This window comes from Tinamus guttatus, unplaced genomic scaffold (genome assembly GCF_059628265.1).
Source record: "Tinamus guttatus ecotype Peru unplaced genomic scaffold, ASM5962826v1 Tinamus_guttatus_pri_ptg000043l, whole genome shotgun sequence".
Classification (NCBI taxonomy): Eukaryota; Metazoa; Chordata; class Aves; order Tinamiformes; family Tinamidae; genus Tinamus; species Tinamus guttatus.
Genome location: NW_028288577.1, coordinates 46928 through 71128, shown reverse-complemented (window position 1 = coordinate 71128; position 24201 = coordinate 46928). Strand labels below are relative to the sequence as shown.

The 24201-nt window shown below is 43.3% G+C and overlaps 1 protein-coding gene across 1 annotated transcript; it reads right to left on the bottom strand.

The window, feature by feature from the left end:
* Positions 1-6814: 6814 nt before the first annotated feature.
* NOS2 (nitric oxide synthase 2) lies at positions 6815-23237 on the bottom strand. Its single transcript, XM_010228108.2, has 24 exons — positions 23119-23237; positions 22884-23032; positions 20358-20520; positions 19808-19899; positions 19276-19417; positions 18721-18860; positions 17752-17926; positions 17278-17379; positions 16462-16656; positions 15997-16079; positions 15519-15663; positions 15151-15255; positions 14950-14999; positions 14664-14838; positions 13898-14030; positions 13395-13473; positions 12226-12404; positions 11674-11837; positions 10758-10968; positions 10337-10424; positions 9859-9980; positions 9103-9251; positions 8189-8383; positions 6815-7592 (listed from the first exon to the last, which is right to left on the bottom strand). Exons 2-24 carry the CDS (start codon positions 22991-22993, stop codon positions 7500-7502), a joined length of 3090 nt encoding a protein of 1029 aa, XP_010226410.2. The 5' UTR covers positions 22994-23032; positions 23119-23237; the 3' UTR covers positions 6815-7499.
* Between the last annotated feature and the right edge of the window lie 964 nt (positions 23238-24201).

Below are 24201 nucleotides of genomic sequence, written 5' to 3'. Positions count from 1 at the left end.
TCAAAGCCAGATCCAGTAATTCAAAGCAAGGACTGACTGCTGTCTCTGGGCTTGGTTATTCTGACAAAAGACACGTGGAAATGGCCTGAACCCAGCGGAGCAGCTGGACTTTGTGCAAGCAGGTGGGGCCATTACACTGCATGGTTTTGTGGTCAGTTGTACCTCTCCTCTTGCAGAGACGCGAAGGAGCAAATAGCATGGTAAAAGCCTCTGTCATTTTAGACTTGTCAATGTGAAGCTGGCTGTACAATGCTGCTACAATAGCCACACGTCAGTAGTGAATGTAAATGGAGTCTGTAACATGGTGAACATGGACATTTTTCTTTTCAAATGTGATGTAAACTTTGTACAGTAAATTTTTTTTATATTTTCTATCAACTGAGTGTCTTCCAAAATTGCTATTAAATTAAAAAATGTTAGTATTAACAAAGGTTTCTGTATTAGTTTATGCAACTGGCACAAAAAAAAAACAGGAAAACTTGGAGTGCACTCTACGCTACTGAAGTTCTGGATGTGTAGGAATCTTTTCAGTGAATAAATCTTTGCTCTGGATAAAGCGAATGTTACAGAATCGTGGTTTGACCTCTCCCCCCAGCCCTTACCTGCAGTCAGATTAACGAGGAATTTCCACAGTGCCCCGCTAGCGCTTCCCAGCCCTTCCTACAGGACATGGTCCCCAACGGCTCCCTGCAGCGTTACCTGCCACACGGCAGCTTCTACCGCAGCAAGGCTTAGGCGTGCGCTCCGCCACCGTCCCCGGGACCTCAGTTGGCTCCCCAGAAGGTCACAAACAGGCACGAGAGGAGAAGGGGGCACTTGGCGCCCGAGGAAGTGCGCGGGTGCGTGCCGCAGGCTTGGGCGGGCGGCGCAGCGGGCAGAGGCGCTGCTGGCATCGCGAGAGAGGCTGCTCTCACCTCAGCCCTGGCCCTGGGTGCACGTTCAGTCACAGCACGGGCGGCTCCTGCCAGCCGGGCCGCTCCGTCCCTACCAGGCCCCGCACTGACCCCACGTTCAGTCACAGCACGGGCGGCTCCTGCCAGCCGGGCCGCTCCGTCCCTACCAGGTCCCAGCCCTGCGCTCGGTCACACCGCGAGTGGCTCCCGCCAGCCGGGCTGCCCTGTCCCTACCAGGCCCCGCACTGACCCCGCGTTCGGTCACAGCGTGAGCGGCTCCTGCCAGCCAGGCCGCTCCGTCCCTACCAGGTCCCGCACTGACCCCGCGTTCAGTCACAGCACGGGCGGCTCCCGCCAGCCGGGCCGCTCCGTCCCTACCAGGCCCCGGCCCTGCGTTCGGTCACACCAGGAGCGGCGGCTGCCCGGAGAGCCAGCCCCGACCAAACCAGAGTGACGTCCGTGCTCGCCAAATGCCTCTCTCCAAATGGGGCAAGAGGGAGTCGCTGCCACGAGGGAAGGTCCTGTTTCTAGAAATCCTGCTGCAATGAAGCAGGTCTTGAAATAACGTACTCAAAGGATGATGAAAATCTCAGATTTAGTTCATTTAAGAAAAATGATTATTAGAAACTGGTTTTTAGACTGCTTTTGTCTATAAGCTATGCTCTTTCTTATAGGCTTCTTTTATGTGGTTCAAAGAGGCTGAATTAACAGATCATCCTGATATTTTTTCTTTGCATAATATTAACTTGCATCACCGACACCCTGCCACAGCTGGGACTGTAAGCATTTGCCTTTTTGCGAGAATGGTTCATTTGGTTTTCTCCTCGAAGCCAAACTGGAGAGTCCTTCAGTTAGAGGACACCCAGCAAATAATTCCTTCACCTCGTGTAAAGGTTGATGCAAGAGGCTGCTCAGTTTTTCTGCTTTAACCACTTGGCTTCCTACCACAATTCTCAAGTTAAGCACAGCAGTGGCACTAAACTGAAAGGCCAAGGAGAAGACAACCCACACGCAGGCCTTCTTCACAAGTCCTAGAGTTCAGGAAGCCTCATGCAGTTTCTTTCCTGTGATTTTCTTGCCTCCCCGTGGCTACTTTTACTAACTACAGATATTTTTTCCCCTTCCATGTCCTGGAAAGCCTCCTTCCTGGATCAACATATGATGCAAGTCTAAGAGATGTTGAATCTATTTCAAGTTCCCAAAGAAAGTCTTCCATTCTGAATACGATGGACCATATTAATTAGTGACTTCACCGCATCATCTAGTTTTCTTGAAGCATGAGACTAAGTTGAGAGCAAGTTTAGTCTACCTCAGGATTTTAGGATTGAAACACAGTAACAACTTAATCATACAAGAGCAAGGCTGGACACCAGGATGGGCAGAAGCAACGGCTCCAGGCCCAACACGAGAGCATGGGGCATCTTTGGTTCACTTCGAGAATAAAAGGTAGCTAGTAGACAAGGCCTCCTTTAAACACTAACCAAGAGAACTCATCTGGAAGATGGAAGTTTTCCAACTTACACAATCCCCAGCTACTGAAGAGACTTAATGGAGATATCCAAAAGCTGAGTTTGCCCGTTAGAGCTGGGCAGGAGCTCCGGAGAGCACCCGCGGCTCCCAGGCAGCGGGTCCAGCTACAGCGTTTTCACCGACCGACCGGGTGGAAGACGTTCTGCGGCGCAACCGCGGCTGCTCGGTGCCCTTAGGGGAAGTGATGCTGTAGTGTGTAATTAATCCCAGAATATTATACCTCTGGCAATCATCCTTATGCTGGAAATGACAGCAGCATTGTGCTATCCTGCTGGGAGAAGGCCAGGGAATTTTGAAGAGCACAATTATACATTTCATCAATTTTATCTACATCTTTCATGTGTGAACAATGAAAAGCTTTAGATAAGTTAAGCTTTGTTTTATTTTTCTACACAGAATAAGAAATAATGAACTTAACCCTCAATTAAACTTGAAGGACAAGTTTTTTTTGTTCAATTTAAAACCAGACCTAAAGCATGAACATTACATTCTATCAGCTGTTAACCAGAACAGTCTGGGTTTGCCTGGCCTATTACGTCCAAGCCTGGTTGCCCAAAGCACCAGCAATTTCTTACCTAGCTGAAGCAAGAGGCGTCTTCTTGTGGCTCAGCTGGCACAAACCCAGCTATGCGCAGGGGAAGTACCTGGCTCTGAGGAAAAGAGGCTCCCTTTGCAAGCTCCTTCTCAGATCAGGGGGCGTTTTAAACTCGACAATTTGCACAGGCACTCATTTTTTCTCAGTTTTGCGCCCCAGAGAGCAGATGGTGCCTGTGGGTGCAGGAACGGGGACAGGGACTCCTCACGCTGCATTTTCCAGGCTGAGCGAGAGCCTCCACAAACCCGACGCTCCGCGCTCTGATCGCATTGAGCCCTGCGGGAGGCAGGGCTGCGCGGCGGGCAGGGGGGACAGCAGCTCCAGTAACACCAGCAATCGCCACGCTGACCGCTGAGGGTCACTCTGCTAACCCTTATCTCGGGGCTAAGCCGAGCGGCGCCCAATCCCTCCTCTCGCCAGGCTGCAGAGCAAGGCCCGAGGGCCCTGCCGCGCAGCGGAGCCACCGCAGCAGCCCCGGCAGCCTCACGAGAGCGGGGCTGCGCTTCCCATCGCCCCGAGTGTCCCCCTGCCTGCAAGGTCTGCTCTGGCATTTCCCGCTGCTCTCCCCAAGCCAGCCGTTCATTTAAGGTTTGGATCTTCTGCGACAGCCAGTGCTTCAAGGTGGCCGCGAAGGGACACGGGTTTGATGATGCGCACCGGGTGGCCGCTCCGCAGCGCGCGGACACGCTCACGGTTTGCCCAGACGCTGCTCTGACGCGGGTCCGAGCGCGGAGCCGCGCGGCTGTGCGCAGCTTAGCCAGTCGCCGTGTGTCACGGCGTGACGCTGCTCACCGCGGTGCCTGTACAGGACACCCGGCAAGGCACGTGTTAGGAAAACTTAAACCAAACACCTGTCCTATACGGAAAGCCTAGAATACCTTTTAGCCTATGAATACAGCGCACATCGTCATTCAGACATCCCAGCAACACATATTGTTCATTTTAAGAGTCTTTACAATATTTCTTTATCAATGAATCACCTAGACTCTGCTTTCTCTGAAGAACAAAAGCTTTTTCAAAACTACCAATACTCACCTCAGTGCAGGCAAATTCAAGCACATGGGGAGATCTCTCATAGCTCCAGATGGCTACAGTTTAACACTCAATCGCGTTTTAATCCTTAACACCCACAGGGACCATTTTGACCAGCTCGGCAGGACAATCCTAACTGCGCAGCCCTCCTCAGGGTGCAGGCACAACATTTCAGGCCAGCCACAGGACGGGGTTGGCCAAGGCCTACAGAAGGCCCCATACAGCAGCTCACAAGCCCCAGGGCAGAGCACAGCCCTAGGAAGCAGCTCAGCCACCACCTCAGCCCTCCACGGACCCCAGACACAGCTCGTTCCTGCCCGCCACCCAGCGCCAGGACTGCAGCCACCTCCACCTCCTGCCACCCTGCACCAACACCTGCAGCCGCCTCCTGGCCACCCAGGCCTCCTCACACTCCACACCCACGCTCAGGCAGGAGGAGCTCTTTACATCCCTAAAATACAACACACCAGAAGAAGAAAAATAAAAAAGCCTCTCTCTTACCTGACTGCACATCAAGGTCCTTCTCCCAGGGCTCCTCCATCCACTGACCTTGCAGCCACACCACAGCCCCAGCCCAGCCTCTTGGCTGCCCAGCCACTGCCCATCACTGCCTGGCTGGTGGTGGCTGATGGGGCACACCTGGCCGACACAGTGACCAGTGTGATGGGGCACACCTGGCCACCACAGTGACCAATGTGATGGGGCACGCCTGGCCAACACGGTGACCCGTGTGCTGGGACACGCCTGGCCAACACGGCTGCCCTTCGCTGCACCTCCCTGCCAGGCCACACAGCCCCTGGGCAGAAACACAGCCCCCCGGCAGCTGCTCCAGCTGGAGGCACTTAAGCTCATCCCAGGTGTTGCCCTATGGAAAGGCTGGAACTGCTGCTGGCTCTTGGCTATGCAGCAATGTGCCAGGGTGCCATAGCCGTGTAGCGTGGCCATAGCGGGCAACGCTTAATTCCTTCTAATAAATTGGAATGTATAAATATTGCTACTGATCCATGCTGTTTACCACATAACAAACATGAGGCAGTATGTGCTACCTTAGAGCTCAAGGACAGAAGCTTAAGCTAACACATGTTACCCATACAGACTCTGCCATCAGCGAATGCCAGCGCACTTGGGAACACTCAGAAACGCATCCATGGGTCTGACCGCTACAGCTTCACGGGCCAGGGACCTCAGCAAGCATCTCCTTGACCATCTTTAGGGTTTTAAAGGAGATATTCTGCATCTGCCTTCCCGCATGAAGTTTCAGTTTTTATCTTGGAATTGAGTAATTATCTACTGACTATCATCTGCACTTTATCTTCCCCATTTATTTCTAGAGAAAAGCAATTATACACAACTTCAGCTCAGTGCTGCAATTGAAATTAACCTAAGACTGCAAACAGTTTAAATAAATTCACAACGAATTGGAATCTTTACTTTTTTAATCCTTTCCATTAAATGCCTTCTTATCTCTCCATCAGGGGGAAATTCCTGCAATGCTGGAATTAGTGCCACAGTAGAACTTGCCTCATCAACTCCCAATACATGCAGGAGAAAGTCAGGCAGCTTCTGAGCTGCCCGACACACAAATACTTTTGCCTCTAACTCAGCAGAGGCCTCTGAAGGAGCAAACACTTTCCTAGCTGGCAGCTCTCAGTGGTCCCCATGTGTTCAGGATATGGCACTATATGAGGGCACCCCAGTCTGCTCTCAACTTGGTACTAACAGCACATTTTTCTCCTTCATTTCCCCACCCTCCACATGCAAGTGAAATGTAGTTCTTTATTAATAGGACAAGCGAGCATTTATAAAGGATTATGGTAATCCTTTAAAACAGTGATTACTTTGGAGAAGAGTTACCTGAAATACAAAGAAATAATCCTGACATGAAAATCATCTACTAAATCAGTTGTGTGTGTGTAAAATAGGGTGTGCTGTGATACACCCCTCCACAGGGCCAAGAGCATATTGGCATTTGAAGTCTGGAACTTATTTCTTCTGTTTCCCTCACGTGTGGGACTCATTGAAGTCCAGAGCTCAACGAAAACAGAACCTGGCTCCCTAAGGAAAGCCTTCTTAATGGAAAGTGAAATTGCTTTGTTCTATTTCCAACCCAGACCAAAAATTAGTAACAGAGAACATCAGCGGAACATAGTATAAAAGAACGCACAGAGTGTATATACCAGGTGACCATCAGGACTCCGTACCTGCTAAAGACTCCTCTTTCCTTGACCGTCTTTGTGTCTGTTGTCTGAAAGTTCCTGTTCTCTGACATCACTGTTCAAAATCTTTCAACTGTGCTGCACTTTTGGTCCTACGCTTAAGGCTGTCCTGAAGTACACAGAAACACACTGCATCTGCACATGGCTGACTTTTGAGTCTCAGCTCTTTCTTCCTCAGATTCCAGCTCCTGGAGACAAGGAGAAGTTGTGACATAACTGGAAGCTATACAAAGAGCTAAAGACAAAATGCAAGCAAGGCCGAAACACCCTGTTATTACCACTTTATACTCCGCACGTCAGTCCCACAGCCGCAGGCCGAGCTCACACATCCCTGCCAGTCACAACCACATGGGACTAATCCTAGGGGGACTGTGTAACTCCTGGGGGTGGAAGGAGGGGTTGCCTGTGGAAGGAGTGTTCACTGGAGCCCAGATTCCCTGAACCCTGAGAATTTATCTACCCCCATTTTTTGTAACACAAAAAGGTACATTTAATCCATGCAGACATTTTTTTTTGTCTCAATATAATTTATTAAAACAAATCAAGTCAGAGCACAGAAGACAAACATACAAAGTGCTTATGATTTTTCTGAGCCTCACTGCCATGGGCTCTGTAACAGCAACTATTCAGGTCCACGTGCTGAATCACATGAAGCAGAACTTGTAACTGCTGTCTCCTCATACGTATGTATTTGAAGTGTATGTTGAAGGTATTTCCGCTTTGGAACCATTATATTATTATCACATTTACAAACACCACTTCAAGTTCAACAACCAGTGTGACCACACATTTCCAAGAAACACAGCTACTTTAAAGTGAAGATAATAAGCACACTAAAACAATCTGATATAAATAAATCCACATAGATAAACAGACTATTTCACAAAAATATATGCATTCTATAGTAAAAAAACTCTAAATTTACCTTATGAGTAGGTTTCATTTTGTATTTACAAAAAATGGCAAATTTGTACTAGTGTAGATAGATTTAAAAAAATAATTTGCCTCTTCATTATAAAGATTATAAAAATTGCTTAAAAGAAGTCTGAAAATAAATAGCAACAAAAGTTAAATTTATCTTTTTTCTTAATTAAGGCTAACATTTAAAGGTTGATCTACCACCAGATCCATATATACAACTTGTCATAAAACAGAAGGAGGATTTGGCTCCTTCCTTTTTGAAAATAACAACGAATGTGCAAGAACAGTCTAAAACATTGTTTGTTCATTTGCTCAAGGACTGGAGGATTGCAAGGCTCTTACATTTCTTTTGACTTCTTGTGGAAACACAGCTCCAAATATATCTTCATGGTATCGCTTTTGGCTCTGTAAAAAAAAGATACCCAAGAGATAAAATAATTCCTGCAAGCTACTACTTATACAACAGTAAGCATCTAAAGGTCTTTCATATTCATATGACTGATTTGATAACCATGATCTTTTGTTACTATGTAAAAGAGGATTTTTGTCACAGTCAATATGGGAGCGCATGAAAATCCCAAATTCACATGATCCAGGACAAGTTCCAGTAAAACAAGGGTCCTATAAAGCCAGACAGTCCAGCACTGTGATTTCACTTACGTGCTCCCTCATTTCTTAAACTCCTTTTCCTCCTCCTTCAGTACTACAAAGTCTCAAATTCTTGACATTCCACTCAGACTGCAAAGCTAATGCCCAGAGGAGACAGTGGGCACAATCATAGATAAAAAGGGAACATGACATGTCACTCATACATCCTAACCAAGACGAAACTAAGCATTTTAATAATCATGGTGAGTGGACAAAGCTGGTCACTTAAGCTTTTTTCTTCAGCCCATTGCTGGAAAGAAACTAATCAGGACTGTGACTGTGAGCAAAGTCTCCTGCAGACCATGCTGGAGCACTGTCTGAACGGAAGGAATGCCTTGCACAACACTGCATACCTTTAGCTGGAAGATATACTCCTCTGCCTGCTGCTCAGTGAGGCTCAGTTTACTTGCAAGCATCCCCTTCAAAGTCTGAGCAACATCCCTGGCCATGCGCACGTCTCCACAGACGTACAGATGTCCTTCTTCTTTATGCAAAAGGGTGCACACTTCACCTTCCAACTTGCTTTGAAGAATGTCTTGAACGTAGACCTTAGAAGCAGAAAAATCATTATTAGACAAGGTCTAATGCTTTAATGCTACCCTAATTGACATTCTAAATATGATGTATGTTAGGTTCTAAATGTCCTCACTATTCCTGCTGTGTTCTGCAACACAGCAGAGGAGGGGAGAAATGTCTTCGTACTACATTTAGAATTAGCTTCAGATTTGGAGACTGATTGAACTAGAACAGAACTGTTCTTTTTTAAGATCAGCTGCCACTGTCAAAGATTTCTCTTGCCAGGATATGAGGACAGTTAAAAGGAGGATAGTTTAAGCATTGTTTTTCTCTCCAATCAAGGTTTCTCCTAGAGAAGAATTTTCCAGGGTTAGTTTGTCATTGAGATGGCTACAAACAGCCACAGTCCACTAATTTCTCACTCCTAGTCTGATCATATCCCACAAAATTTAAGGTTTCTGAAAATGTTACACCTCCTAGTATTAAAGGCTGTTTGCATTTAAAGGTATAATTATGTCCATTATGTCTCTCTAAATAGCAGTAAGGAGTATTTTTATACAGCTGGCTCACATTGAAGTGCACATTGAGATTCTCCTTTGTTTAGAAGGAATGGGGTCTTTTGCCACTTGTTCACAATACACTGAAGCAAAACACTTTTTTTAAGAAAAAAAATTAAGCAAAGGCCAAATCTTAACTTGTGGAAGCACTCCCAGAGGAGCCCATCCCTGAAGGACAGAGGAACAAGCCTTACTTTAGCTTGGCCAGGCTGTCTGGAGTACGCTGTGTAGACCTCTTTCAGGACTCCTTTCCTCTTCATTTCCTGCATTTCTTCTTTGTAGATGTGATCCATGTCTGGCTGCCGGCAGCCAAACAATAATGTCATGTTGCCACCTTTGGTCCCTGAAACCAACATTGACAAGTTACTTTCTCTTTCCTAGTAAGGACCGTTATCTCTTATTACTGTCCCATTATGAGGTCGCTTTGTCTCAGCCACCGCTCAGGCAAAGCAACTGCGACTTTCTAATTAGCTTTCCCCACTGATGATCTTAGAAGCAGTGTGTGTGCACGCATGTGTCTGTGTGGTCTGACAACTTGTGATTTAAGGGCCTGCAGCAGGATTAAACTTTCCTGAAACCTCAGAGAACCATGTGGAAGCTCTTGCTGGAGCACATCCCCACACGGAATGACAGGGAGACTAAGGGAGAGCCTTTCCATACTGTGGCCCTTCCATACTGTGGCAGTCGGTGAGCACACAGTGTTGAAAAGGACACACAGAAGCTTTTTCCTCCAACTGACTGAATGATCCAAGACCACCAGAATTCCACCAAGCAGGTAGAATTTTTAGCTGCTTGAGTGCAGCATTTAATCAGTTGTTTGATGACAAATCTACACATGCTTTACTTTGCTAGCATTTTGCTAATATTTCTTAGTGTCTTGTTCTGCAGAGATTTTGTCTTCTGCTCCTGGGTTAGGTGCAGCCTGCCCCTTGTGTCAACCCCCACAGTACCTTTCTTTTCCAAGTCATAGAGACGCTGCTGCCAGAAACTTCTGAACGGAGCAATTCCTGTTCCCGGACCAATAAGAATGCATGGCTTGGTTGGCTCCCTTGGGAGATGGAATCCAGTAGCACTAATATGCAAAAACACATAAAACTCAGAGTAAATCTATTACTATGAAGCTTGTGATCGTTTCTACTGCCCTAAATGAAGATAACTTCTGTTATGTTAAAATACATCAAAGTAAATTTGTGTTGAAGGAGTGAAGAATCAGACTCACTATATGTTTTATGATTTTACTCAGAATACAACATAGTAAAGCATCTGCTCTCTGGAAGACAGGGAGTTCCAACTCAAACTCAGATATTCCAAACTGCAATCACCAGTCACTTGGAAATCATATGCAAACAACCAAAAATACTGCAGATACTATTAATATACTGCAAATAATATACTGCAAATACTATTTTTCTGCTGTCATACACTCACCTGCGTACAAAGCATGGGACTGTTTCATTCAGAGCTATTGTATTCAGCCATGTACTGCAAACTCCATGGTGCAAAGGTCCTTCCCCACCTAATCAGAGGCAAAGAAACACACTTGTGACTATGGGAAACTGGTTTTTTGTTTTGTTTTGTTTTTTAAGAAAGCACAGTTTATACTTAAAATTGAGTTGTTTAGGTAAGTGGATATGTACTACTGATTTCTAAAACAGGGATATACTGATGAAGCTGCAGGATTAAAAAAAATCCTGATACAGTATGAATAGCTGAACTTCTGTACACTATTCTACACATAGAATATTATCATGGCACAAACTTTTATAAAAAGATGCAGATTAAGTCTTTACTGAACCACAAAGCCACAGAAATATCATTTAAGAGATACATGAGAACAACAATGCATTACCTCTTGTCTTGTAGCTGACCACTGCAACTGTCAGATGAATTTCTCTGGGCGTCATGTCGCAGGAGGAACTCACAGAATAGTACCTGGGTTTCAGAAGTGGCAGCTGAGTCAGTAGGAAAGATGCTGAGATCTCCATAGAAGGAAACTCCTCCAGGACCTCCAGGATGTTAGGGCTGTTGTAAAACTTCCATTTATTGTATTCTTCTGTATTCTAAAAGTCAAAGGCCACCATTGCAAAGTTATGAGGACGTGTTGAGTTTAGGGATATTTGAAATGTCACTTGTAAAACAAGATTCCTGCTTTACATCTAATTAAACAGGCACTAAACTGCAGATTACCACAGAACTCTCAAAACATTGCCCCCCCAGCACTGGGGTTTCCTATAAGTTTTCTCAAACAGTAATTGCTACTTTGAGGATGTCAAAACTAAAGAAGAATCTGTTTCTCAGCACACTGCTATGAGATATCCACAGAATTACAGGAACCCAGCGCTTACTGAACCCAGCACGAGAAGTGAGCACTTCCCACACCTATGAGTTTTCAGTTACTTAAACTTACATCCCTCCTACTCTTGCAGAACCAAACTGTCTTCACTTTACTAGCTTCCCTTCAACCTCTCCATCTGCAAACAGTAAAGTCTTCTAGTGGTTTATCATCAGAAACCACCACAAGGCAGGCAAGAGAAACAGGCAGGGCAAACTGACCCACCCAGAACCACACAGGAAATATCAAAAGATTTCTTATGATCCGATTCCCACGCCTCAATACACCACTGTCCTTTCTCTTATTCAGGTGCAATGGAGGGGCGAGAATCAAGCAAAGAATTCTAGAGCTTCTGCTACACAGCACAAGGGCATCAGCCTCTGATTTTTCCAGTCCATAGATGTCTCAGCATAAATCTAGCCCTAACACTTACATGACATAAGACTTCCAGTTTCTCTTTGTCTCCTTCCGCTGTTACCAGCTGTGAGAGTTTTTTTAGCAGTTGCTGGGAGGGTGGAGTAGTGATATCAAGCAAGTATGTCAAAGCCTGGGGCAGTGTGCAGGCTGGAATTTTTTTGTCACTTGTCCAGTAGCCACCTGGAAATGAGGGAAATAATGCTTAGAATTCCCAAAGGAATTGGACAGCTGTAGAGCTTCACAAGGCTCAGTGTCCTTTGAAATAGGACTTCAGAGTATACGCACGCAGGTGTAGACCACATGGTCCTACTGAGAAAAGTATCTGCCAGGAAAAATAATCTAAAACCTTGGTGATCTGACTGTGCAGTCTCCTTAAACCCAAGACAGGAATTTGTTAAAAAGATTAATATAGATTTCAATACTTTTTGTAAGCACAGGATCAGATGAACAGAACTGCACGATAAGAAAACAACAAAAATAACACCTAAGCAAAAAGAATGATGGAAATCTTTCATCAATAATCTTTCAATTATCTATTTTTTATTTTATCTGAAGAGAACCAACTCACCATTAGCACATGTTTCAAGTCTGATAGTCTGGTCATTTGGTGGGGCATCTTTGACACGCGCAATGAGGCCACGGACTAATTCTGGCTGGTTGCCTGGGAAAATCCCAATATGTTCTCCAGGCAGGTAGTGCACTTCCTGATCAGTCTCACAGGAAAGCTTAACCAGGATGGTAACACGACTAGATTCAAAAAGAACAAAAAAAAGACGATGACAAGTCTTGGTTATGTTGACCGGATTTCCCTTAAACTGTGCAGAAAAGGAATAAACCTGAAATGACAGTTGGCAAGGATTTATTTGTGTTTACTATCAAATTATCAGACCAGCTTAGTAATTCATGGAGACTTAATTGAGTAATAGTCTAGATGTGTGAAGTATTTGTACCAAAACAAATAAGATGCTGAAGTGCTGCTTGATCGGTCCAGTAGAAAATAAATCTGCCCGTAGTCAGCCAGTGAAGGAAGTGCTCTGCTAAGACTGAATAGCTCCCGTCGGAAACAGAGCCACAGGACTTCCTATGAGGAACTCTCCTTATATTTATATAAGAGCATATATATTGTATATAGAAGTGTGTGTGTGTGTGTGTATATATATATATATATACAGATATATACATACATACACACACGCATGCACAATTTGTATAGTATTTAGAACAGGGATGGCCAAGACTTACTGGAGGATGCTGACAAGCCATTCATAAATGCTATTTCTAAGGTGAATATCCTTTTGTGTTTGGGTACTATCTTGTCTCATCTCGCTTTGCAGTGTGACTGCAAGCACTACAGCAGCTTCCTGTACTCTCTCTCTTCCCTTTTTTTGTCTGTTAAGGCACAATTCTGTTTTCTAAATGAAGCAAACATTCACTTAGCACAGAGAGAACCAAGCAAGACACAGGGACCATACCCCTGACCTTCCACACTTGGTAACTATCAAAAGGCCACCACCACCACAAAGGTATTTAGTTCCCTAAAGTCCCAGAGACTCCACTGTGAAGTAAAGCATCTAAACAGGAGTTATTCTGGTGCTCCTCGTGATAACGACTTCTAATAATGATACCAAATTCTCCATATTTCTCAATAACTACAGAGGGAAGATCTTTATATCCAGGCATTTCAGTTAGTTTAATAAAATGTGGTATTCTAATATTCAAAAGAGTGAGAAACAATACCTGGATTTTACACTCTGCAGATTCTGCCGGAATTTCAGCTTCATGGGAATTACATCCTTTGCATGAACGTCTGCAAGCGCTGTTGAAAAATGAGGACATGACTCATGGCAATTTTGCTTAAAATGGCTTCATGTATATGCAGAAAACAATTGAACTATGTTTGCCCTAGAATGTACAACAGTTAGGTGTCCTAGATAGGAAATACGTATACTGCAGTGATTTGCACACTTTCCCCAACTAAATGTAGTTCATTTCAGCCTTTGCTTTGCTTCTGAAGCTGCCAAAATATCTGCCAGTTCTGGTGCTTTGATATTATTGCACTGGAAGAAATAATGAGTTATTCCACGGTTAATCTAGGTCTTTTTTTCTCCTCCCACTATAATTCCATTATTATTCCATCATATAGCACTGCAGCAGAGCCCGTACCACTCTTGGACAACTTTTACAATTTGGACCTAATCGGAAGTAAGAAGACAGAGCAAGTGGGAGGTGGGTGGTAATACCTTTAGTCAAGTCCATGGTTTGAGAGTCATGTACTATCCTGTAATTCTTAGGATCCCAGCTTTCCTCTGAAGTATATATCCCAGGCAGCTGAATACTGTTTTTCCCACGGATGTTGAAAGTGTCACAAGCAGTCTAAAAAGAAGAAAAATTTAAGGCTGTTAATGGTAAATATATATATATATATAAATATATATGTTCCTAGTATTGTCTTCTGGCTGTCATTTGGCTGATATGTGTTAATGCTATGCTTATTTCAGTGAAAACAGTATTGACACCAGGATGAGGAGTTAGAGCTACTTATGGTATCACGTAATTATAATAGGGAGATTTCAGTTTCAATGATTGCTATTATTTACTGATTCATTCGAGACCAGTGATATTAGAGGAATTCAGTAAGATTCCACCTTTATACATGTTTATCTAGAAAACTGATCTACTTAGAAAAATTCTGATGTTTGATGCTGCTGTCCTTGTTCTTACTATCCAAGAGTTTCCACGGACCTTTATTCAAAGACAGTAGGAAAGGGTCCAGTTCACTCTTCAATTTAGAGAAGCAGTAGAAAGAGGGGCATTCAAAATTAAAATCTAAATCCGTATGTTACTTTTGCAAATGGCTTTTTTTTTTCTCTCCTCTGAAATGGACTGAAATAAAACAAGTGAGTTCATTTTTTGAGGTATTTAAAACCATTTTTTCACCGTTTTTATGCAATGCTAGTTAAGATTGAAATGAATGAATGAATATATTAGCTAATTTTTTACAGTCACCTTGAATACATTGACTGCCCAGCTGCGAAACGCTTCTTCCTGCCCATTGAGTTCATCTCCTTCTCCTATTGGAGCCAACTGAGAAGCCCCTAGCTGGGCCAGTTTTTGGTCAATGGCATGAGCAAAGGCACAGAACTCTGGATACATGGTAGACCCCAAACCAAAAACAGCATATCTGCAGAACATAGAAGCAAGTTTGGGGAAAGGCAGTGTTAACAGACCACAAAGCTACACTAAATAAAAGGCAAAAGGACTCATATGCAAACAAATAACAAAGTATTTTTACCTAATTTTTTTCCTCAGCAATTTCAGAGTCAACAAGGAGTTCTTCAAAGTCTGTATAAACATTCATAAAATATTTTAAATTAGAAAAATACACTTTGATTAATTTAAAACAGAAGCAAGACCTTGATTCATATTCTATTCAAACACATAGGACAAATGAAAGGGTGGTCTTTGGTGTCAGTGATCCTGAGTTCAACATTACCTTGCCATTATTTGGAGAATCTCCATTTCCAAAAGTGCTCGTAACCACTAAAAGGAGTGTTTCTTTTTCCAGGTCACAGATTTTGTACTCATCCATGCACAGAATCTGGAAGATACCAAGCTCATGAGAAATTGCTAGTGGACATAGCTAAGAACTAGAGAAGATATCTGTGTGACTGCCAGATCACTGTTTACCAAATCTACGAGACACTGTGCTAGATCAGTAAAAAACTAAACTGCCAGCAAGCTATTTTTGCTGGCTATTTAAAACTTGGAGTGAAGGCTGATAGAATGAAGGAACTTCCAGAGGCTGATAAAATTAGCCAACCTTTACTCTCCATTTAGTGTGGACAGTTTATGCTTCCTTACCTTAGTGTTGAAGGCACAGCTGAACAAGATGCACAGACTGCTGGCTAGTGTTTCAGATTTCCCTGTCTCTGTTGCGTAGATCACAGTGACTTTGGGTCTAGCTGCCATTGTTTTTCGCATGAGCGAAGATGCGAAGAATACAGCCCTGAAGAAAAAAGAAACAAATATTTATCATTTTGAACGGAGCTACCAGTAACTCCCACTGACTCATAAAGAAGCTAGGAAAGGCTGATCTTGACCGTGGCTTTTCCTTAGAAGATTCTTTAAAGGAAATACATGGGTGAGAATCCTGAATAAGAACCTCAGCTATGAAAATTACCTAACTATGGACATGTGAGTCTGATTCAAACAATTCAAATAACCCCTATTATAAAAATTACTCAAAAATGTGGAACAGGAGTATCACAAGAACAGAACATTTGGAAGAAAGTACTAAGTCTTTTTAACCTACTACTACTAATACTATGTACTAACTTACTTTACCACGATGCTAAGCTTTATTTCTTTTTTCTTTGGCCTCCGGGTCTCATCATGCCAGATATGTGTTTTCCAAGCATCCACCTTTAAAAAAAGGAAAAAAAAAAGTTCAAGTATTCAAATGTAAAATAATAAAAACATAATTGGTGTGTCTGCACATTTGTGTGCCAGATTCAGTAAAATGTGTATATATGACTGCTGCCTGATGTGAATCCTGTTCTCCGCAGACTGTGTAAATAAAGGAGCAGTCTCTGTGTAAACTGCATTTTAAATACAGCTTGGGAATTCAACAGAAATAACAACCTCCCACAGCATAACAGAAATTGCTTACTATTTATGCAACTATCAGTGAAGTTTCTTTTGCAGGCAAGTAACAAGGGCTTTTCATTCAGACTTTCTGAGGTCTCATGTTATCACCTGCACTGCTGAAGTTGTCTGCTAAAATCACATTTTTGATGACCTGTACCTGGTAATAAAAGAAGGGCGTGAGGACGTAGTTGAGCATCTCCTGGTGGAACACGGGGGTGATGCTGCCCGACATCGGAGGCACCAGCCAGACCCAGTCAGCCGGGCAGCCTCCCCGCACGCGGTACTCGGTCTGCATGTATTTCATGAAGGACTCGGCAGCAGAGTGGTGATCCATGATGGTAACGTTCTGTTTCTAGAAGAATTGCAAAGAGAAAGGCATAAATTGAAATGCTCCTTCTGGTTTTGTCCCTGACATAGCTAAAGCAGTCTTGGTGTTCATTGATATTTCAGGGTATTTTTTTACAGTTTTGGGAAATATTTATTATCAGCGGCTATAATACAGATAATGTTCTATATGGATCTTTGACTTGGTTTGTGTTGCCAGTTTAAATCTTTTTTTTTTTTTTTTTAATTTCATCAGCATTTTACCTCTGTAGCACTAGGAGAGCATGCTAAAATGCCTCCAATTCATTTTTCTCTCTCTTATATTGTTATGATAGCTTAAATGCGTAGTCATTGTAAAATGAAAACTTAATCCAATGTCTTAATATAGATTTTGACACATAGACAAATGCGTTAAAAGAGCAATAATCTGACCCTTAATTTCATTTCCTCTCTTTTTCTCCACCTTTTACTCTCATAGGAGATTCTTATCAGTAAATCAGGAATAACTCTACTGGAGTTACATTGATAGCCTCCTGTGAATTGATTGTTGGTTCGCTAGCAATGTGTCAGTATAAAATTGTTGCAAGTGAAAGGAAAAGAACACCCACAGTGTTCACTGTCTTTCCAGATACCGAACTCATTGACTTACTTGGAAGCTATGAAGCACAGCCACATTAATCTCTACAACAGCTCGGTCTTTCCATAGTGACGAAAGTTTGTTTGTTTCTAGTCCCATTCTTCTTCCCACCTCCTACACATGGAAAAGAGAGGGGAGAAAGCAAACTCAGGACTTTGACCTGGTAATTTCTGTACCTTATTGAAATAATAATGCAAGAGAAAGTATCAAGGAATGAGGACAGGTCAATCCTAGGCTGGGTAAGTGATGGCAGCAGAAACAGTCGGCCTCAAAGGCGAGCTTGAATCATGGTGTTCTGGTTCTTGAGGCTATCCCAGCCTGGTGAATATCCATTGGGATCCGTTCAAGACATCTCCCACAGCCAGAAGATGGGTGAGACCAGCACACCCGTCCCCGCAAGGACGGATAGCACTTCTCTCTCAGAAATGCTCCCCCGAGCAAGTCCACTCCCTTCTCGGACCCGCACGCTCCCGCTCCAGGTGGTACCTTGAGGATGTTGTACCGCTGCACATCACAGAAGTCTCGCACTCCTATCTCTGTCCCCATGTACCAGCCGTTGAAAGGACATGCTGTGAACTCCAGGCCTCCCACCTCCAGAAGCATGTTGGCAACAGCAGGCAGTGCATACCACTTCAGATCTAACTCCTTAAACCATTCATACCTGTTAAAGCAGCATTTGATTTATTAGTTTATAGGATCTCCTCCTCCCGTAGGCAATAACTACAAAAGTTCAGGAAGAGAAGGAATACTATCTGTAGGAGGGAAGGCCCATGGAGAATGGGCTGCAAAAGTTCATGATACAGTTGTCATAAGCAATGTGGGAATTGAGGATTGTCTGTTACAGAAACTGCACAACAGCATTACAGAGTTCTGCAATCTGTATGTGACTCCCAAAACAAACATGAAGAAAGAAACAAAGCGAGAGAGGCTGCAAATATTTTGTTTTGAATGCAGACACTAGCAAACATTATTGTACAAACTGAAAGTATACGACGAGGTAGCTGGTAACAATCCCTGGCAGGAACCACACAAACACCCGACACCCAGACCGTCAGCCAGGGCGATCACCACGGCACGGCGGCACCGCTCACCTTGCCCACATACATTTAAAGCTGAATGTTGATGATTTTGCTTTGAAATACACATATTTATACCTTCTAATGAATCAAAGCCATGATGACAACAACATTCTCATTTTACAAGTGGATTATTAAAATACTTTTTTTTTGATTCTGGATATGATTGAAATGAAGATTAGGGAAAAGTAGTTTTAACAAAAATGCTGTGGACTTTCTTAATTTAAATCCCATGTTATTGCTTTGTCAGGTGTTTTATATTTCAGGAGAATTTGCCATCATTTCATCCTAACAAAGAACTCACAGGCTAATAAACCTGCCCTCCTACTAGTGTAATAGGCAAGGTGAGGCAGAGGCAAAAATGAAATTGCGTGCTTACTTTGGATGCTCCATTGGCACTTCAAGGATAATTTCTGGCGGGTATTCAAATATTTCTGGGTCTTGGCCGTTTGCTTGGAGAATGAGTGGAACTACATCAAAGCGGCCATATTTCGGCTTCCACCCAAGCTCAATGCACAACTGTAAGTAAACAAAGTAAGTTTTTTTTATTTTTTTTTCCTCCCTGGATTTGCAGACAAAAGAATGTTAAATCTTTAGAAGTCGTCAAGGTACCTCCTCAGTGGAGGAGCACTGTTTGTCCCCAGTATGAGGGGAGGATTAGACAAATCTTACAGCACCAGTCGCTTCCATGGGAGGGACCATAGGAAAACTTGCCCTTGCTCTGACATGCAGAGGAGCATTTCAGATCAGGACTGTAAGACATTATTGCTTCAGCCTGCACCTGTTGGACAAAACATCCCCTTCATTCCCCATCCCCGCACTTCCCACCCACTCTGCATAAACACCCCCACAAAATAACTGAACAGAAGACAGACGGGTTGGACCAGACAGGCAGCAGCTTGGCTGCTGCACCTGGAGGTATCTGGAAGTGTACCTGTGTGAACTCCACACTGGCAGGGTCTCCTACGATAGACCCATCTGCCATTTGATAGCCAGCGTATCGAATGAGCTGGCTGTTCCAAACTCGGAAGTCGTGTTTCCCATCAGTCCTCTGAGGGAAGACGGTGATGGCCGATCTGCCCAGAGACACAACTGAATCCCATTAAACATCAGCACACCATCGTAATTAAGACATACGTTGTTACTCACAGCAGTTATTTTATATTTCTAAACTAAACATCAGTATAAGTAAAATCATGCACCTCTCCACCCGGCTCCCACAATCTCCACTTGATCTCCTCTGCCCAGGGATTACGGATGTTTTTACTGCCTCAGCCAGGGATTTTACCGCTTGCAAAATGGCTCATGGCGGACGCAAGAGGGACAGACAAGTGACAGGAGAACTGAGAGCAGAAACAAGTCCGCTAAATACTCAGATATATCATTTTAGATCTTGTGCGGAGTTTTGAATGCAGATCTGGATCTGATTTTTGGTGTTTAAAATTCAAATGAAATGAGAGGCCTACCTGATATTCCCATTGTTTGTGGCATATTGAATATGACGACAGATATGTTCAAACATTTCCTTGGCTGTTTTACAATCACGTGCATCAAATACCTATGTGTTTTCGAAAGAACAGTAGAGAAGAACATTAGTGTTCCAAAATCAATTTAAAATCACTATTTTTCTAGAACTGTTTTTTCTTAAAATTGAGATCAAGAAAAACCTTGAAATGAAAAATCAGGATATTTATATTCAACTTTAGCTCTGCTATGAATGGTTAACTGTAACTGCTGCTATATGTACTATTGTGCATGTACATATATTGTACATGTAACAATCCAACAAGGCACAAGTCACCTAATTCCATGGCTTTGCTGATTCTTACAGTGCATTTCTAAATCTTTTAATTCAGCTACTGAGTAGAGAACTAGGAAGAAAATTGATTTTATCAGCACAAGAGGGACTAGTTCTCGGTTGATGCAAGTGGGTATAATTTTACACAAGTCACAGACATTCTTCAGATTTACAGCAGATGATAACTTGGTCCATAATTCCTAGACTCTTAGGTGTACCTGCAGATTGGACCACTGGATTCTCCCAATGCACCTTGGAGCATTCCTCCAGGCCTGTTTGGTAGCAAACACCAGTTCATCCTTTGTCAGATGATAGGTTCCTGTTGTTTCTATCTCTCTGGTCACCGTTTCCAGCCGGGCCAGGTGTTCTTCTATTTTTAAGCTGTTGAACAGGAAACAGTCATGAAAAGAAACAATGAGAATTTCATTACTTAGAACTGATTTAATTTGCAGACACACTTCCTAGGTTCTGGGTAAAGAGGAGCATGGGCTGCTTAAGCCACAAAGTTTTTGACAGCAAGGCACCCTTTTTCAGGGCAAGGCTACCAATTCTCCTGCTGATTTTATTTGCCAGAATACAGCTAGAGCAAGTTTCCAGGCAGAGGGTTGGTATCTACGTATGTAGAGCTGGCAAGTACAGATACATACTGAGAAACCTGTCCACGTTATAAATCTACACTTTCTGGATGTCAAACACCTCAACATAAAATACTCCGTCCTTTGTGAAATTATCCACTAACGTCCTGAAGTCAGCACCGTGTTTCACCGTGTTTCAGATGCGAAACCCCCACGAGCGGCACCTCCCGCCCGTCCGCCCGCGGCCGCAGCAGCCCTTGGTGCCCAGGGCACAGCAGCTGCCTCTTGGGACTGCCCAGGTGACAAAACTCTTCTCAAAAAGCAGGGGATATTCTAGGTAAAGGGCACGAGTTCGGTGCATAGGACTCTGACTGAGCTGAGAAGAGCTTTTGCTGGCTTCAGAATTCACAAGTTGTCCTTTTTGAGTGCAAATAGCAGAGCTCACTAGCCTACTGAAGAATCAAATGCCCTAGAAATTTAGGCAGTGACTCTCACTATTCAATGTACATATGCATTGATAACAGGTGTAACCTTTTTGGCTTAAATTTGGATATTCTAGATTCAGTTGCTAAAAACTGTCAAATCGCAGGCAAATGAAAAGCAGAGAGCAGCTGAGCTTCAACTCAAAAGTAGGAAGCAGAAAGGTAAAGAGAATATTACAGTGACTGCCTCTAAAAGTTCTATTATTTTTACGTGGGTACAGCTCTTCTGAGCAAAGTCAGTAGGATTTGCACACCAGAAAGGAGGTGCTGAGCAACTTGTTTGTCAAAGAAGCCAACCTCAAAAATTCTTTACTTTGATAACACAGAATGAAGACAAAACATGAAGAAATGTTTATCACAGCACAGACAAAAATTGTTTTGTTGGCTAACAGACAGAATGAGAATAGCCTGCACTGTCTGAGAGTTTTCATATTTTCAACAAGATGAAAGATCAAGGGCAAGTATGTAAGACAGCATAAATCAATGTGATCAAATAGCCAAGCAGTGAGGTCACCCTGAGCAGAAGCAGAGAGATGTGCAAATGTAATGCAAGTGAGTATAGGCAGGGGGTAAAACAAGGACTTGCAGAAAGGCAAAGCTTTCTTCCAGCTGAATAAAAGAGTTAAAAGTGCCTAAAGAGGTAACCATTATATGCTGGGGTCTCTCTGAAAGTCTGGTAATACGTTACCACGGAATGAGCAGCCACTTAATTGTTTTGAAAATCTGGTCACTTGAAAACCTGACCTGCAAACTCTTGGCCCCAAGCCCTCTTCCACGTGTCAAAACATGTGAAAACTGACAACATATTCTTCATTAGAGAGATGTTAAATAGAAGGGAATAAAACCAACCGGGTGACACCTGGCCCATTGCAGCGGATGCAGCTCTTGTACTCTTGGAACCACAGTCTGACGCATGTGTGCAGTCTCCAGGAGTCTGTTTGCTATGTAGGTCAAATCATTATTCTTTATAAAACTCTACTGACCCTGAGCTGATAGAATTTGAGGCAGAACCAGATGTTCCAGCCTTCTCTGCAACAAGATCTCTCTGCTCTGTTTCCACTTTTCTGAAAACACAAACATCTTTTCTGAAGCTAAGGAATCCCTCTCAGCACATGCAGTAAACTTAGGTTGATAATAGCATGGACCAAGGTTGAGAAGCAAGAGCCTGGCCTTCCAAACTGCAGCCAAAGCCTTGAAAGTCAATAGCGTTAAGCCAGTTATAAATTCCAGGTATTGTTGTTTGAGGGGGTACTCCCTTGATCAAGAACAATGAACAGAGGAACACAGAGAAAAGATAATTGGAAAAGCACAAATTAAAAGGATTATCCACACTGTCCACATGTCTAGGACTGACCTCAGTGGGTGCTAATCCTGCCAGCCTCCAATAGAAGGCAACATACTGCAAGAGAGTCCTGACCCAGCTGCTTATTAGAATGTATCACACTCCTATGGGACAGGGCAGAGGAATCTATCCTTGTGTTTCCCAAACCTGGGATTAGCAGACATAGCATATGAAACACAGTAATAGCTCCAATCACCTTTTCTAAGGGTCCTTATCCATTCTTAACAGCACGCTGTGTAATGGGATAGTTGCTGACAGCTGTAAAGAAAGCAGCCTCTCTAGGCTCACAGAAAGGTAGGCAGGGAGAGGAGCTCTGTATCAAAACAGAAGCAAAGGTTGCCTTACTCTTTAAATGAACTGTAGTACAGCTTGACAAACTCTATTGCTTGAGGTAAAAGCTCGGCTGGTGGAACTGGCCCATCTCTAGTACCCCTCACCAGGCCCTTAGGAGTCATGAGGGCCCCTTGGCAAGCTTTAGTCCGGCAGTTGATAACCTAAAAAAAAAAAAAAAGTGGAAAAATAGTGTTGCAGCCTGTTTCTTTTCGAAGTTAAGAAAAAATCACAGTTTTCTGTATCTTACCTCCTTTGCTGTCAGGTGTAAAGTGTCAAGAAAACTGGTTCCATTTTCCAAGTTTCTTACTTTTACATGTCTTGGACATCTTGATACCTGATTTGAAGGTCTGATACCATTTTGTGGGGGTTTCTGAACAGATTAAGGATAAAAATACACACAGTCTTTAGATTTGTTAAATATTTTTAAACTTCATTTTTAGTTTTATTCAACCATTAAATTCTGCAATTTAAATTAAAAATTAAGAACTAGGGGTAAACCTCATTTTCTCCAGCATGAGAATGTATTCATCTGAGTGCACAGTTTGACTAGAAATGACAGAAATAAGTATTGCTTGTATTAAACAATATTTGCACTGCAAATCACCTCTTAAATTCAATGGGGCCTCTTAGCATAATAGTCACGGTATCAGGGAAAGTCTCCCAACCTCTTGTGGTAATTGCAATTACACTTGGGTTTAGAACTCCTAGCAGGCTGAGCCGTGAGCACAACCTCTGTGAACTAGCAGTATCAAACACGAAGTCAGAAACACTTTTTTCTCCCATCACTGACCTCTGCTGAGGTTACGACAGGAGGCATCTGTATCTTCTTGCTCGGCTCATATAATTTGGCATCATCTTTTCCAAAGCTTTAAAAGAAAGAGGGGCAGTTTAATATAAGACTATATACTTAGGTTTTATTTGCTAGCTTTATGTTCAACACGAGCAGGGCGATGCCCAACACTGTCTCCGAAGGGTATTCTGGCTCGGGAAGCTACCCTTCCTCAGCAGGGTGAGGGGCAGAGCGGACGAGCAGGTGCAAGAACCCTGTCCAGATCATTCTGTGGGAAGGAATCCATTAGGTGCTCCAGCACACTGAACACTGAGGGTAATGGCAATAACCTAAGCAAGGCACATCTATACAGCCGTGAAGCAAGAGGGTGACAGCTTCTGGAAAACACACACATGGAAATTTCAGCTAGCTGCACTCTCCAGATAATTCAGCAAATCACTGTATCAGAGGAATAGTTTACAGGATAGTTTACAGATCAGAGGATAGTTTACATTAATGATCACTTTGTTCATTTTTACAGCAAACATACCATACAAGAAA

Excerpts from the sequence above, each read along its gene's own strand:
- NOS2 (XM_010228108.2), bottom strand. The coding sequence starts at position 22,993 with ATGACTCCTAAGGGCCTGGTGAGGGGTACTAGAGATGGGCCAGTTCCA. Across the intron at positions 19,900-20,357 it reads TCCAGTGGTCCAATCTGCAG|GTATTTGATGCACGTGATTG; the intron begins GTACACCTAAGA and ends GAAAACACATAG. Across the intron at positions 18,861-19,275 it reads CCAGTGTGGAGTTCACACAG|TTGTGCATTGAGCTTGGGTG; the intron begins GTACACTTCCAG and ends GTTTACTTACAG.